Source organism: Leishmania donovani, chromosome 34, assembly GCF_000227135.1.
Source record: "Leishmania donovani BPK282A1 complete genome, chromosome 34".
Classification (NCBI taxonomy): Eukaryota; Euglenozoa; class Kinetoplastea; order Trypanosomatida; family Trypanosomatidae; genus Leishmania; species Leishmania donovani.
This window is the reverse complement of record NC_018261.1, coordinates 238718-254941: the sequence shown is the minus strand read 5'-3', so window position 1 is coordinate 254941 and position 16224 is coordinate 238718. Positions and strand designations below refer to the sequence as shown.

Below are 16224 nucleotides of genomic sequence, written 5' to 3'. Positions count from 1 at the left end.
TGCTGTGGGGGTACACGCGAGTCGGCCATCTCAAACTCACACCTCTTCCAAGACAGAGCGGAATTCCTGAACGGATGCGAGTTTCCTGTGCTCGCCCTCTTCGTGCAGCGTCACGCACGCCCCGGCGAGATCTACGTCATTTCGCGAGAGATGTGTATGATGGTTGCGTTGCAGGTGCAGCAATGCGACCCATCGGAGTCTTCCCGATGGGGGTACCCCCCCCCCCCCCCCCCCCCCCCGCCACCGCACCTTCACTCTCCTGTCCGCCCTGCCAAAGTTTGCGAAGTGCAGAGCGGAGGCGTTTTCTATTCAGGGCGAGCTCATGCGCAGGTGGAGAACGCGTGCATGTTCGCACTACAACGCCATCGTGACCGGTCCGGCATGCGTGTGTGTGAGGGGAACGCCAGCTTGGCGCACACAATGTGGGGTGTCAATTCGCCAATTTTGGAGACGTCGCCGTATAATGAGTTGTCTCTTTCACGGGAGGTGGGGGGGGAGAGAAGAGAGGCGAGAGACGCGAGCATTCACCCCCTTTTTCGGGTACACCTAAACCATAGTGTATCCGCCAGTGCTGGTGCAGACGTGGCACACAGCGAGACGGTGAGAGACGAAGCATGAGCACATGCGTCTCTGTGTGTGCGTGTTTGGGCGTGCCATTCTAAGTGGGCGCGACAGAGCTTGTGTGTGGTTCTCCACGCCTTGCTCCATCATCCCTTGCTTTAGCCATTGTGAAGAAGCTGAGCTGCTGAGGTGGCGGTGATGTTGACGAAAGGAAGTGCGGCGCGTGTGGGATGGGAACCTGCAGAGAAATGAGGACAGAAAAGAAGGCGCGCGGGATGTAACTGTCCACAAAAAAAAGAAAAAGGGAAGATGAGAGAGGGTCGGGAGGAGGGCGGCGGTAGTGCACACGTGTGCAATGGTATATTGCTGTGTGCGCCTCTCTGTCACGGCGCTCTTTTCTTCCGTCCTGTGTATGTGCGACTCGCAACGCGCGACTTTGTGAAGAGGACGCACTGCTTCGTTCGTGTGCTCTACAGATTCATCTTGGCGAGCTGCGCGTTGCGCGTGCGGAACTCCTTTACCATGCGCTCTACCACCTCCGCAGCGGTCGGAACGTCCTTGCATGCGGACACGATTTGACCAATCTCGAGCTCGCCGTTCGTCACATCACCGTCGAACATGCCCTTTTTCGTGCGACCCTTTCCACGGAACTCCTTCAGCTGCGCCTTGGTGGCGCCAGATTCAGAGAGGCGGCGGGCCTCTTTGCCGTAGTCGTTCAGCATGACACGAGTTGGCATGTACTGCTTCAGTGTGAGGTACGTGTCGCCCTCACCTGCCGCCGTGCACCTCTTCTTGAACTCCTCTGCCGCCGAGCTTTCTTGTGTGACCGCGAAGCGCGTGCCTACCTGGACTCCCTCCGCACCAAGGGCCATAGCTGCCAGCATTGCTTCACCACTCGCAATGCCGCCCGCTGCGAGCAGGGGAACCTCAGGCGCCAGAGCCTTACGCACCTGCGGGACCAGCGCCATCGTGGTGATCTCCTCTAACCCGTTGTGACCACCGGCCTCGAACCCCTCAGCTACGACGGCGTTGACCCCTGCCGCTTCGCACTTGAGGGCGAGCTTGCAGCTGGGTACGACGTGCACCACCTTAATGCCATGGCTCTGTAGCTTCTGGGTCCAGAGCTTAGGGCTGCCGGCACTCGTGAACACGATCGGCACTTTCTCCTCGATGATGAAGTCCATGTACTGCGCCATATCGCGGCTGAGAGGGACATTGACGCCGAAGGGCTTCTTCGCGGCCTCCTTGCAGCGACGAACGTGGTGCTGAAAAACGTCGAAGCTCATGGAACCGGCGCCCACGAGGCCGAGACCGCCTGCATTGCTCACGGCAGACGCCAGACGCCATCCACTGCACCACACCATGCCGCCCTGCACGATGGGGTACTGTACCCCAAAGAGCGATGTGACTCGATTCGCCTGCATTGCTGATATTACTTGACAACCGGGAACGAAAAACAGAAGGTAAAGAGACACACCTGATACTCGCGAAGCTGAGAGAGAGAGATGCCGGCAGGAAGGCGTATAGAGTGAAAGTTGGGGGGGGGGAGAGAGGCAGTGGTGGACAGGCCTATCCAAAGATGGAGTGGAATACCATATATATATATATATATGGCTGCGTATATTCGATGCGAAAAGAGGGAAAGCGATGCCAATGAGGAGGAGCTAAATGAGATGTGCTGATTTCTTGCAAGGGGACGTAGGCGTGGGACCTGCGCGGTCAACGATATTGCGGATGTTGTGTGTGTATATATATATACACACACACACGCTTGTGCGCTTCTTTTTTTTTTGTTCGATTTATTTGGTCGAGCTCGGTTTTGTTTCGCATCGATGAGCGTCGCTCACACGTCTGATCAAAAATGCAGCACGGCAAGCGAAGTGTTGCAGACGTTCACCACACCGAGAGACATGGGCGAGAGGGAGAGGGAGAGGGAGGGAGGTGATGCGAGTCAGCATAAGGGGAAGAGGGATCCCACACATATGCAGAAAAAGGAGTCGCGCCCCGCTGCGCGCCGAACAAAGTCTAGACCGCTCACTTGCAAGGCCGTAAAAGCGCATACACGGGGGCAGCTCAGCACAGGGGTGCTACTCCACGGCGGTCACAGGGTATGCCGATCTGCCCATCCGTGACGGCCACCCTTGAAGCTTTCGCTCGGTGTGCGCACGCACGTCTCCGTCTCTCTCTCTGTGAGCGCATGTAATGCTTTTCTGTGGAGCTGTATATTTTTTCTTCTCTTGCTTTGAAACGTCAGCCCATTTCTTTGCCATACAACACGAGGTCAAACGCCACGCTGCCACCCACCGGCCTCGTCCACGTGGTGCGATGGCAGCCGTCGACACACGACCAGTACAGCCATGCGCCGGCTCGGCCATCGGAGAGCACGGCCTCTGTCTCAAGCTCCACCCGATCACCCGCCTCGCAGGTCGCCTCACAGCCGCACCCATCACGCACGCCACCACCTCGCGCACCCCCTCGTGCGGTGCCCCAGGCCCCCCGCCACACACACCAGCGGGCAGTGTGAGGGCCGGCTGCGACGCCTTCCAGTCACGCTGGCACTTCGCCCATCATGCCGATGGCGCCGACGTGTTCAGCGGCGCGGGTCGCTCCGACGCAACGCCGCCCACGACCTCACTGCCGACATCAGTAGCAATGCATCGCTCTGGCCTCCCCACGTCGCAGTCACCAGACCCTGTCACCGCCAGAAGCCGCTCGGCATTTCGCAAGCACAGGAGGGGAGGGGGGCTGCCCGGCTTCTCCACGCACACACAGAGAGAGTGGGAGGGGATGTACTGGGCCCTGTGACACCACCACGCACTGAGGCACTTCCTGCCACACGCCATCAGGAAGGGCTGTGGGAGTAATGGATGAAAGAAAGGATATGAGAGACACTGCAGCAGTGATGATCTTCGTCATTCTCGCGTCTCGAACGCCTAGTGAGTGGGGGTGCGGGTGCATAATGCAACAGTCGCCCGCAATCATTTCTCCATAGAGTGCGACATCGTTCCTCCCTTCAAGCTTGTGCTTGCAGTTGCTCTGCATGCGTCGGCGAGACTCGTGCAGCTGAGTGCTGCAGGTTGGAAAACGACAACAACATGCAAGACTCTTCTCTAAAACTCCACGTCATCCTCATCCGAGTCGTGAATGAGCGCTGCGTCGTCGCTGCTAAAAGACTCATTGAAGTCCACATCAGCGGCAGCAGCACCGCCGCCAAACTGAGGCCCCGACGATCCGCCGCCAAAGTGCTTCCAGGGCGAGACTACGCCGCCCTCACTGCGGGCACGCTTCAAATCCTCTGTCAGTAGCTCGCGTCGATTTCTTTCCAACCACGCGATGCTGTCACGCGCGCTGGCTTCCTCCGACTGCACCTCATCACGGCCACTCTGCTCCTCCTCAGTCACGGAGCTGAGGAGCGCTGTGGCGGCAGTTTTGTTTTTGGAATCATCATCTGCATTATGAACGCTAGGCTGCACCGGCATTGCCGAGGTGCTGGACGGTACGCTGGATGAAGACGTGCTCATACGCGTGCTGGACGACGTAAGTGACTCGGCGGCTTGGGCTTCGACGTCCTGCACACTTGTTGGCTTCTGGGGAGTTGGGTGCGTGGACGATACCGAGGATGATGGTGGTGCGACTGAGGCTCTGGTGCTGAGAGATTTCTTCGATGAGGCGCTGCTTTCCCGAGGCTTGTCAGCGGAGGATGGGGGAGGCTTGGCCGCAGTAGCGGTGTCCGTCGGCGCTGGGGAGCTTACCTTGGGCGAGGAAGTTGCCGGGGTAGCTGCTGAGGTGGAGGCCGACATGATCGCGGCGACTGGGGTGGACGCCGCTGCCACTTGGTTGTCCGAAGACTCCGAGCGGTCAGGTGACCGCCGAGCGACCTGCCCTTCACTTGATGGCAACGGATACACTGCTGCCTGTGGCGCCGGCGCCGGCGACGAGCTGCGGCACACCGCAAATACGCGTTCTGGCGTTGCCGCCGCCGCTGCCGTGGCTGGCGCAGGAGATACGGCGGCGGCAGCAGCAGCGGCTACCCACGCTGCGTCCCACCGCTTCTGCTGCTGCTGCACCGCTGCATTCCGGTGCATCTCCTCCGCACGGAGGAGAAGGCCGTAGAGCTGCTGTGGGTCAACCGGCGCAGTTGAAGTGCGGGGCGGTGCCTGTGGTACGGTGCTGGTGTCCGTGTTCTCATTTCGGCCCGTTGAGGCTGCTGCTGCTGCTGCGGCGGCAGAGTGAGAGTAGTCGCTCTCGCGCGAGACGAGGCGGAGGCGGTAGCGCAGACGGCCAATCTCCTCCTCCTTCAGCTGCAACTCCGCGGCGTGCTCAGCCTGCAGGCGACGGATGTCCTCCACACGCCGCTCCTCACGACTGCGAGCGCCGTCCAACTCCATAAGCCGTGTCCCGCAGAGCTCTTCCCACTTGGCACACTGCAGCTGCAGCGCGCGTGTCTTCTCCTTCCATGAGTGCAGCTCCGCGTCACTCTGCTGCTTCGCCGCGTCGTAGTCCGCCAGCTGTTTTATAGTGTCGCGCTGGCGCCTCTCCAGCTCTGCGCGCTGCTGGTGAACGTCCTCCCACGCCATCTTCAGCCGCTGCCGCTCCTGCTCCAGCTTGACGAGCAGACTGCGCTCCATCTCGGCCAGCTCCTCTGTCTTGTTCTGCGCAAGGAGGCGGTACCGCCCTTCCGCCTCGTCGCGTGCCTCTTGCAGCTTGACTCGAGTGAAGCTGTTGTACTTCTGCTCGTACTCGCTGCGCAGCTGCGCGTGCATGTCGTTCTTGTGCTGCTGCAGGCGACGTTCCACCTCGGAGCGGAGAAAGAAAGGCTGCTCCCCCGAGCCACCGGTCCGCTTCAGTTGAGCAAAGGTGAGCGCATACTTGGCATCGACGGCGGCAAGGCGGCACTCAAGCGAGTTGAGGGGGTTCGTCGCACTATCGGCGCAATCGGCCGCTTCAGTCTGGGTGCTGCAACTGTGCAGGTGCCGTGCCACCTCCGCGGTGCTCGCGAGGCCCTGCCGCGCCATGTAGTCCTCCACAAGTCGCTGCAACACACTCTTCATAGAGTGGGACGGGGAGGGGGCGAGTATGTCGTCCTCGGGGTTGGCGGAGGTACCAGCGTCGATCTGCCGGAAGAGGTGGGCGAGGTACTGCTCCTCCTCCGCTGGGGCGCCGCTCACACTGAAAGGTGGTACTTCGGCTTCTGTGCTGAAGATGGAGAGTGACATTGCGCGCCTCGTGCGACGCAGGTGATTCTCGACGAGGGCGTCTGCCAAGCCGCACGACCAGGTCTGCAAGGTGTGGTCTGCCCGGCCCGAGACGATGGCGATGGCTGGTGTGCCAGGTGACCCGGCAGCGGAAGCCTTACTGTCATCCAGCTTCCTCTGCCCTTCTCCTAGTGACGGTGGGACCGACTGCGACGCCCCGTGCACGAGCATCCTGGCCGTCTTGGGCTGTTGTAGAATCTCGGCAAGCACCATGCCACGTAGCTGCGTTTTGAGCTCACGCAGAGCCCCTGTGGAGCGGAGGTGCTGCTGCATCGCCGTGCGGAGCTCGCTGACGGAGAGCGTGCCCAGCTTGCTACTTCCGGCATTCGTCGGCGTGGAGCCCTGCACCCCTTGCGTTCGGGATACTGCTCTCTCCGTGTGGGACGAAGACATGGGTACAGTGTGTGTGAAAATGTATATATGTACACCCTTCTATCAGAAAGCGAACAAGGCACGAAAAGAAATGATTGGTGGAGTGGATGAGGCAGCAGAGGCTTCTGCGTGTGTGTGTGCGTGTTTGGAGGAAGGCACCGAGGATATCGCGCTGCTGCGTCGATGGCACCCCTCCCTCACCACCCCCTTCCGTGTGTTCGCGAACGGTGAGAACGCACGTGCTTGTTTTTCTATGATGGCGGAGTAGAGGAGAACGAATGCGAAACGGAGCAACACCACCGTTCCCTCACACGCTTCTATGTGTAGCCCAAATCACAATATATATATATGCACGACGATGCCCCCGTAAAGTGTTACTTGGGCTGAACAACGCCGCCGCGTGTTTGCTTTTCCTTGAGTGAGTGCAGAGCGCAACGGGGCACCGCAAGCAAGTGCGGCACCTACATCGAAGAGGAGACGGAGACGAGAGATGGCCACAAGATGGTCCATGCCTCCAGAGAGAGAGCGAGAGCGAGCAGGAAGCAGGGGAGAGGTGGGCGAGCGGCGAGGCAGAAGTGCAAGTGACGGATTAGTCGAAGAGATCGATTGGGTGAAGGGAGCATCGCGACGCGGCGCCGAGCACACGCGCTTGAAGACGGGCACATTCACCGACACGGACGGAGCATGTTTTTCTCCCTTCTTTTTGCCTTTTTGTGCGGTGCTAGGCTTGCGTTCATCTCATGCACGGTGAGTGAGGCGGAGCAGGAGGCAGTGGAGAGGCACACCAGCGCCTCATTCCAGATTTCATCTCCTTCCTAAGCTCCTTCACAGTGTTCTCAGGTAAGAAGCGCACGGTCACGATAGGGAGCGGCTCTTTGCTGATAAGCGGTGCAGGCGGGCGGGGGACGGCAGCCTGGAACGTTATGAGCCGCCCTCCCATAGGAGCAAGAAGAAAATCACCACACAATGCCACGGCAGAAGCAACCCGAGTAGGCCAGCCAGGGCTTCCTCGACACCCGCAGCTCTTAGGGCGCTATCTCTGCCGCGAAGTACGGCGAGTACCACAACCACTGCGCACATGTGATATCCTCTGCTGAGAAAGGTGATAGGCGAGGCATCGCGCTTGCCGCCGCGGCTGAACTGCCTTCAAGGTGCTCAGAGAGCCCTAGCTGCTCCAACACACGTTCCCACTGCGTCCACTGCGCCACCAGCAGCGGGTCGACGCGGTGCGCATCGCCAACGTCGCATTGCTTCGCTTCCGAAGCGGTGGGCAAATCTCCGAGGAGGCGTGAGACCCACTTGCTGTGCCGATGAACCAGGGCAAGCCTCTCGGCTCGATGGGCACACATTTTTTCCCAGATGCGCTGTGGGACGTACCGCAGTGCGCTCCGCGCGAGCCACGCCGTGTCTACCGTGGCACTGTTGTAGACATGCGCAAGCGCCGCCGAAAATGACGAGACACCTCCCTTCTGCTGCTGCTGAAGCTGCATGTGCACCCTCGCCTTGGTGGCAGCGTGTCCCACCACCGCACTACCCCATCCCAGTCCAGCACGCAGAAGCGCCTCGCTCTTCTTCCCTGCCGAGGCGGCCGGGCCTGCTTTGCCTGATGCGGAGGAAAGTGAGGCACTTGTGCCGACAGAGAGAGGCAGGAAGGCCTGTGCAATCATGAGGGCAAAGTCTGCGGCTTCCACCGTTGTGTCGAAGGAGGCGGCACCATACTCCTGCAGCAGCTGCTGCATCGATCGAAGGTGCTCTTGTGCCTCTGCTGAGGCGGACACCGACCGTGACCGCTTCTCACGCCGCTCGCCGTACCGCTGCGACGCCCCGTTGCCCCTGGTGATAGCAGTGTTCTCCATTGAGCCCCACATGGCGTCCATCACCGCCGGCTGCAGCACCAGGGAGCGTAGGCGGTGCGATGCAACATCGGCCGCTGCAATCACGTTCGCCCGACTGCCGCGAACGCCAAGGGCTGAGCTACCACCGCCACTAGAGCCCAGCGTGGCACTTCCGCCGCTCGTTGTCAAGACGCGCCTGGTAGACGACACCGCCAGCGTCCCCTCCAGCTCTGTCGAGGATGTTTTGGGGTCGAGGTAGCAGAGTTGCATGAGCCCCGTCACAAAGCGCTCGGTCCTGCGCCACGCCGCGGCAGTGGACTTGGTCTCCTCCTCGTCCCCACCCCTGCAGCTGGCAATGAGAGCCGCTCCGCCCACCGACGGCATCACGGCGGACGTCCGAGGACCAGCAGGGTGGCGAAGGGTGACGTCTCCGCTGCTCCCTAGGGGGATGCCGCGCAGCTGCAGCTGAAACTGGTGACCTACAGCGGCCAACAGAGAGTAGGGGAAGGCGAGGCGTTCGACAGATGAGTCGCTTGTCGCGGTGCTTGCGGCCAACGCAGCGGGCAACCACTCGAGGGGATAAAACTCGTACCCCACTTCATCCAGCAGCACCGCCGCTTCTGCGCTGAAGCGCGCGGCGCTGGGTGTCGTACCCGTCACGCTGGGGTCCGTGCGAGGCTGAAGTAGCCAGGAGGCACTGCTTCCGTCGTGATGGGTGCGCCATGCCAGGTGTATCTTCAAGAATAGCGGCGCAAGCACGCGCATGAGCTGCTGTACCTGGCTCGGCACACGCAACTGGGTGTGCACAACGACAGCAGCAAGGAGCACCTCACCTTGATAGCGCGTGATAAGATGCTCGACACGTTCGTGTGTCAGTGCGTAGGCGTGCGGCGTGGCCCTCGTTTTATTATGGTAGTAAAGAGAGGCAACGCAGCTTTTACCGTTGCCGTCCAGCTCTTCGCCACTTCGATCATCGGCGCCGTCCTCGCGCCCGTCCGCGTCATGCCTCGAAGGCGCCTGTGCTCGAAGTCGCACGACCATTGCATGTATACTCGTGGCAGTCGTTAGGATGCGCTCCGTTTCTTCTATTCGCAACCCAGACACGCCGGCGCGCTGAAAGTACGCAACCAGGGCAGATGCCGGCTCAGCGTAGTAGGCGGGCATGTCGAACAGCAACGGACCACTCGCACGGCGCGCCGCGTCGCCCTTACCGGCATCGTCACCGTCGTCGCCCCGCGGACGTATTTGGGGCAGTAGATCCAAGTTGCTGAGGAGACGCTCGTAGCTGCCGGGAAGAACGTTTAGGAGACGCTGCGGATACGTCTTTCGGGAGAGGGACAGAAGAATTGTGTCCATGAGCACGTGGCTGCTCCACCGCACGCTCAAAGACGACACGGGCGTCGAGCCTGCTCGCGCGTCGATTGCCTCTGCGGACACCTGGGACTTGTCTAGGCTCGCCAAGTGCCGCAGCAGCGGCGACCACACCCACTCCATGCCGAGCTGCTGCACGAGGGCAGGGAAAAACTCCTGCGCGATGGCATCCGCCTCCGGCAGTGTCACGCCGCGGGTGGTCGACATGGCCATCACCACTGGCGTCACGCTGGCGCCACCGCCTCCATCTGCGCCTGGCCTCTTCGGCGGGGCTGGCGGCTCAGGCCTGTTGCGCATGTGCTGCGTGCCACCCCCAAGAACAACTGTGAAGAGCAGCTCTTGCACGGCGTGCAGCACCGCTGCGGTGACTCCCACCTCCCCGCCACCGGTGCCGGCCGGCGCTGTTTGCTGATAGTAACTGCACTCTTCTGTTATAAGGCTGAGTAGCAGGGCAGCGCTGTGAGGCACGTGGGCGACGGCACACGACGTCGGCGCCGTGCACGGCGGAGGCTGCCCCGGTGACGCGTTCACAGCCGAGGCGGAGGCACGAAGCTCGGCCACCGCGACGGCGGTGCGCACCCGAGCCACGCACAGTGCATACTCCACGACACCAGCCACCACACCGCTGAGACGCACCCGAGCAAGGGCTGCAGCTGCAGTATCGGTGGCCACGCTCGTGACTGGGGCTGCGTTGCCCCCCTCCTTCGTCTTTTCGCCATTATGATCTCCGCCGATATAGCATTCAAGGTTTGTGCCTGCTGCAACTTGCAGTCGACGATCGCCTTGATGGGCGTAGGCAACAAGGAGTCGTGCTAGCGGTCCAGGGGTCGAGATGCTTGTGCTACACGCAACAGCAGCGTACAGGCGTGCTTCGTACCACTGCCGTCGCTGCCGCGCCGCAGCTGCCTGTGCGGGCAGAACTTCGTACTGGAAGATCGAAGCTGTGCGGCGCCGCGGGACTCCAAGGTTCGACTCTGCTGAAGAAACTGGCTTAGACGCGTGTACCGTGCTCGTGGCCGAGGTCGCGGTTGCAATGTGCTCGAGGTAGTCGTGAGCCAGTTCCGAAAAAAGTGCGTCGCACGCCGTCGTCTGTTTATCTTGCTTATTCAACTTCTGCGCCTCTGCTAGCAGAGTGGCCAACACACCTTCTCCGCTGCCGAGTGTGGAGGAGAGATCCTCTGCATGACGAAGCGCCGTGACGCGCAGCTTGTCGACCCAGCTGCACTGCTCCGCGGACACGAGGTGTTGAGATAGAGAAAACGTTGAGCCAAAAGCGTGCGCTCGCCACAGCCGCCGAGCCGTGTGGCCAGCCTCTGTGTAACCCACCGCCTCCAACAGCGCCAGGCTGTGAAGGGCACTCACAACCACGCTGTTATCCGCCGCTTTTGACGACGTCGAGGAATGCGCCTTGACAGCTGACACGATGTGCGAGCTGGGCCGCAGCGCAGGGAAGAAGGCCAAGTGCCATAGTGAATTCTTCACTGTGGCTTGCAATACTAGCAGGAGCGAGTGCTCATGCCCACCGCCGGCGTCATGGAAACTATTATGTGATGACATTGCCGCAACACGCCGATTTCGCAGCTGGATCGAGCTCTTGAGATCTGTGCCGGCGTGCGAGCCAATGCGTGCGGTGGTCTATGGGGGGATGCGACAGGCTGGAGAAGAAAATGCGCACACAAGCAACAAAAACCCTAAGAGTGCCGCGCTTAGTTGAGGGATGGGCGCTTCGCGAGAGGCGCTGCGCATTTACCAGACCGAACAGAAAGAGAGGAGATGGGGTTTGAGAAAACACGGCGCTGCCAGCACGGGATTTGCCTGAGGGGGCCACTCGGAGAAGTGGGAATCCGCGCAAGGGAAGGGGGAAGGCGGAGACGAGGAGAGAAGAATGAGAACGCGCCGAGGTTCCACTCCGCGCCGCAGGGCGCAAGGAAGCGTCAGGAAGACAAAGAGCCGGGTGTACGACTCGACAGCTCATTGTCGGGTGTGGTGCGCTTTACCACCGAGGTACGAGAAGAGGGGGAGAGCGCACATACGTGTGAGAGCCACGCAGCGATGGTGTGAAGTTCTTGTCCACTTGGTGAGCGGTGAAACACCAAGGCAGCGACTGACCCTCAGCCAGCGTCTCTTCTCCGCTCTCGCCATCTTCTGCCGGTTCGCGCGGGTGATGCCCCCTCCCCCACTTGCGAGAAATGCCCACAAGGACGGCCTTTCAAAATCTTTGCGTTTGTTTTTGTTGCTCATTCATCATGCGCGTGAGCGGGAACGAAGGGGTGCACGGGAAGGATGTGCCACCAACACCATGACGAGTGAGGGAGGGAGAGACTTGTATAGAAAGAAACGAAAGAAAAGAGAGCCAAGCAAGGGTTACAGAGTCGAGGCAGAAGAGAGGGAGGGAGGGAGACACTCTCATGCCTGTGGACACACGCATGAGAGTGTCTCCCTCCGTGTGCGTGCTTATGTGTTCGTGCCAGGTGGTGATTGGCACAAGTGAAAGACGCTAACCTGACGTCACACGTGCACACGCACGCACTCTCACATTCATCCCTGTGAATATAAATCCCTTGACTTCCGCGCTGACACACCCTGGTGCGGTGTCACATAACACGAACGTGCTGCGAGGTTGCGCTGCTGTTTCCTTTTCCCTTCCTCACCTTACTTCTCGGTCAGCTTTGAGATCTTCTTCTGTAGCTCGGTCATCTCCTTCTTGAGGCTTTCAAGCTCACTGTTTCGATCACGCTTCACCTCCTCGAGGTTGTCCTTGTGCTCTTCCTTGAGCTGAGAGACCATACGCTTGAGCGCCTCGATCTCGCGAGCATGGGCGTAGCGCTCTTCTGGTGTGCTGATGTTCTTATCCATCTCGGCCTCGAGCCACCGCTCGTCTTCGCCCTCCTCCAGCTTCTTCTTGGCGGCTTTATTCACGTAGTCGGAGCTGAACCGGGCGGGTGCCTGGCACGCCGCGGCGGAGACGAGGGAGGCGGTGGCCATGCGGCGCACAAAGCTGACGCAGGCGGGGCGCTGCATTGCCGAGGGTAAGTCAGGGAAGTGAGTGGGACAACGGGTGAGTGTATGTATATATATATATATATATATAGCGAGAAATGGGGAGCCGGAGAGGCAATGCAGTGATGGTGGCAGTGATGCAAGAGAGGGACACCCCCAAAAAAAGAAAGAAGAGCGAGGAAACGTAAACGACAATAGGAAAACAAAACAAAAAAAAAGAAAACTGCACACACACACGCACGCACGCACGCAAAGGTGTGGGGAGGTGTGTGTGTGTGTGTCTGTGTGTGGGAGAGAAGTGGCGAAGGACAGGTGGCGATGAGAAGGTTCTCGTTTTTTTGTTGCTGTTGGCTCACTGAGAGACGGGTGCCGTGAGAGCTGGCTGCTGTTCCTCGTGAAACGGAAGAAATGCTTCGGAGTGCGGTGGAAAGGACAGGAACGATATCTGCATATGCATTTGTGTATGCATGCGTGTGCGTGTTTGCCGTATGCCGTACATAGCCAGTTGGACGTCGTTGTAGCGTGCGTAGAGAATGGGTAAAGAGAAAGGGAGAAAGACAAGTGCAGCCATGCAGAGTACGTTCGTCTGCGTTTCCTTTTCTGTGCGGTCCACCTTGAATGACCAGCCTTCGCTGCACATCTACCTGGTGCGTGGCCGCCCTTTTCAGCTCCGAGCACAGCGCGGCACCAGCCACTCTTTCGTCGCATTCCTTTGTTGGTGTTTTCGTGAGAACGGACAAGAAAAAAAAAACAGAAGGAAGGGAGATGCGGCACGCGTGTGAAGAAGCGAAGAGAAAGGAGGGAGCAAGCATACCGAGAGGTGCTCGCCTCATTCTGCTGCATGGCGCATCGCAGACATACACAAAGGCGCCACGCAGTTTCCTCTTTCATGACCTTATCCACCTCCTACCGTGCAGTGGTTGCCCCCAAGGCAGCCGCGAGCACGCTTTGGTCCAGCGTTACGGTGCCGACACTCCGGCGAGCCATGCGTTCCTTGCCCTTTTTCTGGTCATTCCACTTCTTCTGCTTGCGTGAAATGTCACCGGCGTGAATCTTTGCGGTGACGTCCTTGCGGTACGCCTTGACGGTCTCTCGGGCAATGATCTTGCTCCCCACCAGTGCCTGCAGTGGCAGGTCAACGGAGGAGCGGAGCAGTTTCTCCTTGAGGGAGCCGATGATGCGCCGGGCGTGCGTGTTGGCTTCGTGGCGCAGGCAAATCGTCGACAGCGCGGAGATGTGTGCCTTGTTGATGACGATGTCCATCTTCACCAGGTCGGCAGTCATGTAGGTAAGATCGTCGTACTCCAGCGTCGCGTACCCGTGCGAGCTGCTCTTTACCGTCGAGAAGAAGCCGCGGGCGAGGTCTGCCAATGGCATACGATACCGCACCAAAGTGCGGGCGCCGTCGATCACGCGCATCTCCTGCATCTCGCCTCGAAAGGCGCTGAGCGCAGCGCTGTTGATCTCGTTGAGATACTCGCTTGGCGTCAGGACCGTTGCTGTGACGAATGGCTCGAGGTACGCCCCGACGCCTTCGTGCGGCCACCGCCAGTTGCTGACGGAGACAGGCTTCCGCTGCGCCGGGTCGTCAGGGTCGCCGTGCTGCTCCACGTACATGTACTGCACCTGCGGCGGCGTGACGAGCACCGCCTGCCCAAACTCCATGAGCAGCCGCTCCTTGAAGACCTGCATGTGAAGGAAGCCGAGAAAGCCCAGCTGCAGCCCGGGGCCGAGCGCTGGGCACTGCAGCTGCTCCACCGTGACGGAGGGGTCATTCACGCACAGGAGATCCACTGCCTCGCGCAGTTGCGTGATGTAGACGCCTTCGTCGGGGTAGAAGCCAGCGAAGACGACGGGCTGCACCGTCTTGAAGCCAGGGATCGGCTCTACTACAGATGAGCTGCCACTGCCGCTCGCGTCGTCGCTGCTCGCTGTCTCTGCTGCCGTGGCGGGTTTCGTGCGTGACGCGGTCGCAGGGGGCCCTGTCGCCACCACTCTCATCGTGTGCTTTCGCGTCGGCAGTGTGCAGAGGGTGTCGCCGATGAAAACGTCTTTCTTGAGCAGGCCAGGGAAGAACACGAAGCCGACCATACCAGCCGTGAGGGCCGCGGTTGGGTGCAGAGTGGGATGGATGATGCCCACCTCGCGCACCTCGTGCTTCTTTCCGGAGTGGAAGAAGGTGACGGTAGTGCCTGGGGTGACGGTGCCATCCATGACACGAATGAGGCCGTAGATGCCGTCCTTCGCCACAGATTGGCCGCCGGAGGCAGGGGCCGTTCCCGAGGAGACCGAGGAAGCCGTGCTCACCGGCGCTGATGCAGCACCATCTGCCATGCCACTGCTCTCGGAAGTCCAGCAGTCGAAGAGCAGAGCGCGCAGCGGCACGAGCTCTTTCTCCACCTTCTTTCGATCAGCACTGCCAGGGTGCATGGCTGGAAGCTGCTTCATGTCAGAGAAGCCTTCACGACCACATGGGGGCGGCACTTTGTCAATGATGTGCTGGAAGAGCTGCTCGATACCCCGCTTACTCTTCGCGCTCGTCAGAATAACTTCGCGGCTGAGCAGCCCGGTGCTGTCCTCCAGCTGCAGCAGCGTCTTCTCCACCTCAGCGTCGCTCATTACACTGTCCATCTTCGTCAGCACCGGCAAGATGGTGAGATTTTGTTCAAGTGCCGCATAAAACTGTGCCATGGTCTGTGCCTCCACGCCTTGCCGAACGTCCACCAGCAGCGCTGCACCCTCGGAGGCGCAGAGGCTACGCGATACCTCGTACTGAAAGTCTACGTGCCCTGGAGTGTCGATCAGGTTCACGAGATACTGTGTGCCCGTCTCACGCACCGTGAGAAGCACGCTGCATGTCTGTGCTTTGATGGTGATGCCACGCTCTTTCTCCACCTTGAGGCGATCTGTAAAGGTGCCGGTGGCCCCGTCCGCCGGCAGAAGATTCGAGAAACGAAGCATGGCGTCGGAGAGCGTCGTCTTGCCGTGGTCCACGTGCGCCACTACACTCACGTTGCGGATGCATGCCTGCGGGAAGCTCCTGATTAGGTTTTTCTTGAAGGCAACCTCCTCTGCGGGGTTCCGTGGCAGCAACTGCGGTGTCCCGACAAGGCGACGTGCGTCTTCTGGCATGGCGTAGTGGGACACGTATAGGCCCTCTCCATGCGCCGGCGCGGTGGCAGCGTCAGTTGTGAAAGCGGAAGAAGCGTTGCTGTACCTTCGGGGCTCCGCAAGCAGGGGCCTAAAGCACCATCTTTTGCCAGCGCCCATGTAGGAGTCGAGGCGCCGTCCACAGAGACTTTGATGTCGCGTTGCCGTGTGTGCGCCACCATGGTGGGCAGCCCGAAAACGTGGAAAATCAGAAGACCGCGTGAGAGAGACACCGCTGCTGCGCACGCCGCACAACTTCATGACGTTCTTCAAACCGCGCCTTTGCTGGTGCACGACGTACTGCCCTTCTGCAGGCGCTCCAGTGGAGGATAGGCAGCCGTGAATAGCAGGCGAAGAAGAGCTACACGCGCCAACACATGCACAAGGGCGCAGCGCGTGAGCTCGTCGTTCTTCCACTGTGTGGCCCCAGTTGAAGTAGAGGTCTGAGTGCGGTGAGGCTTGTGTGTGTACAGTATTTTCTTGTCCCTCGATGGTGCTAGACGTCGGTGAGGCAGCAGCCGTTCTCCGCTCGGCGACAACGATGCCCTGGAGTGAAAAACAGAAACGAGGATATTTAAGGACACCCAGAGGGACGCGAGCGCGTCCCTTTCCTTCGCTCCCTTCCTTTGTTATCGCTTGTCCTTTGCGGAGTGTCCTCAATGGTGACTCACAGAAGCGCG

General features: G+C 60.1%; 5 protein-coding genes across 5 annotated transcripts; all 5 read right to left on the bottom strand.

Annotated features, from left to right (window-relative positions):
• Positions 1 to 1031: 1031 nt before the first annotated feature.
• Positions 1032 to 1985, bottom strand: LDBPK_340630 (enoyl-[acyl-carrier-protein] reductase, putative; the record flags this gene model as incomplete). Its single annotated transcript, XM_003864180.1, has 1 exon — positions 1032 to 1985. The coding sequence occupies one exon, from the start codon at positions 1983 to 1985 to the stop codon at positions 1032 to 1034; it is 954 nt and encodes a 317-aa protein (XP_003864228.1).
• A 1686-nt stretch (positions 1986 to 3671) lies between these two features.
• LDBPK_340620 (hypothetical protein, conserved) lies at positions 3672 to 6209 on the bottom strand (the record flags this gene model as incomplete). The annotated part of the gene is made up of 1 exon (XM_003864179.1): positions 3672 to 6209. The coding sequence occupies one exon, from the start codon at positions 6207 to 6209 to the stop codon at positions 3672 to 3674; it is 2538 nt and encodes an 845-aa protein (XP_003864227.1).
• Positions 6210 to 7213: 1004 nt separating this feature from the next.
• On the bottom strand, positions 7214 to 10951 carry LDBPK_340610 (hypothetical protein, conserved; the record flags this gene model as incomplete). The annotated part of the gene is made up of 1 exon (XM_003864178.1): positions 7214 to 10951. One exon carries the CDS (start codon positions 10949 to 10951, stop codon positions 7214 to 7216), a length of 3738 nt encoding a protein of 1245 aa, XP_003864226.1.
• A 1095-nt stretch (positions 10952 to 12046) lies between these two features.
• On the bottom strand, positions 12047 to 12415 carry LDBPK_340600 (hypothetical protein, conserved; the record flags this gene model as incomplete). The annotated part of the gene is made up of 1 exon (XM_003864177.1): positions 12047 to 12415. One exon carries the CDS (start codon positions 12413 to 12415, stop codon positions 12047 to 12049), a length of 369 nt encoding a protein of 122 aa, XP_003864225.1.
• An 885-nt stretch (positions 12416 to 13300) lies between these two features.
• Positions 13301 to 15805, bottom strand: LDBPK_340590 (GTP-binding protein, putative; the record flags this gene model as incomplete). Its single annotated transcript, XM_003864176.1, has 1 exon — positions 13301 to 15805. The coding sequence occupies one exon, from the start codon at positions 15803 to 15805 to the stop codon at positions 13301 to 13303; it is 2505 nt and encodes an 834-aa protein (XP_003864224.1).
• Positions 15806 to 16224: the final 419 nt, after the last annotated feature.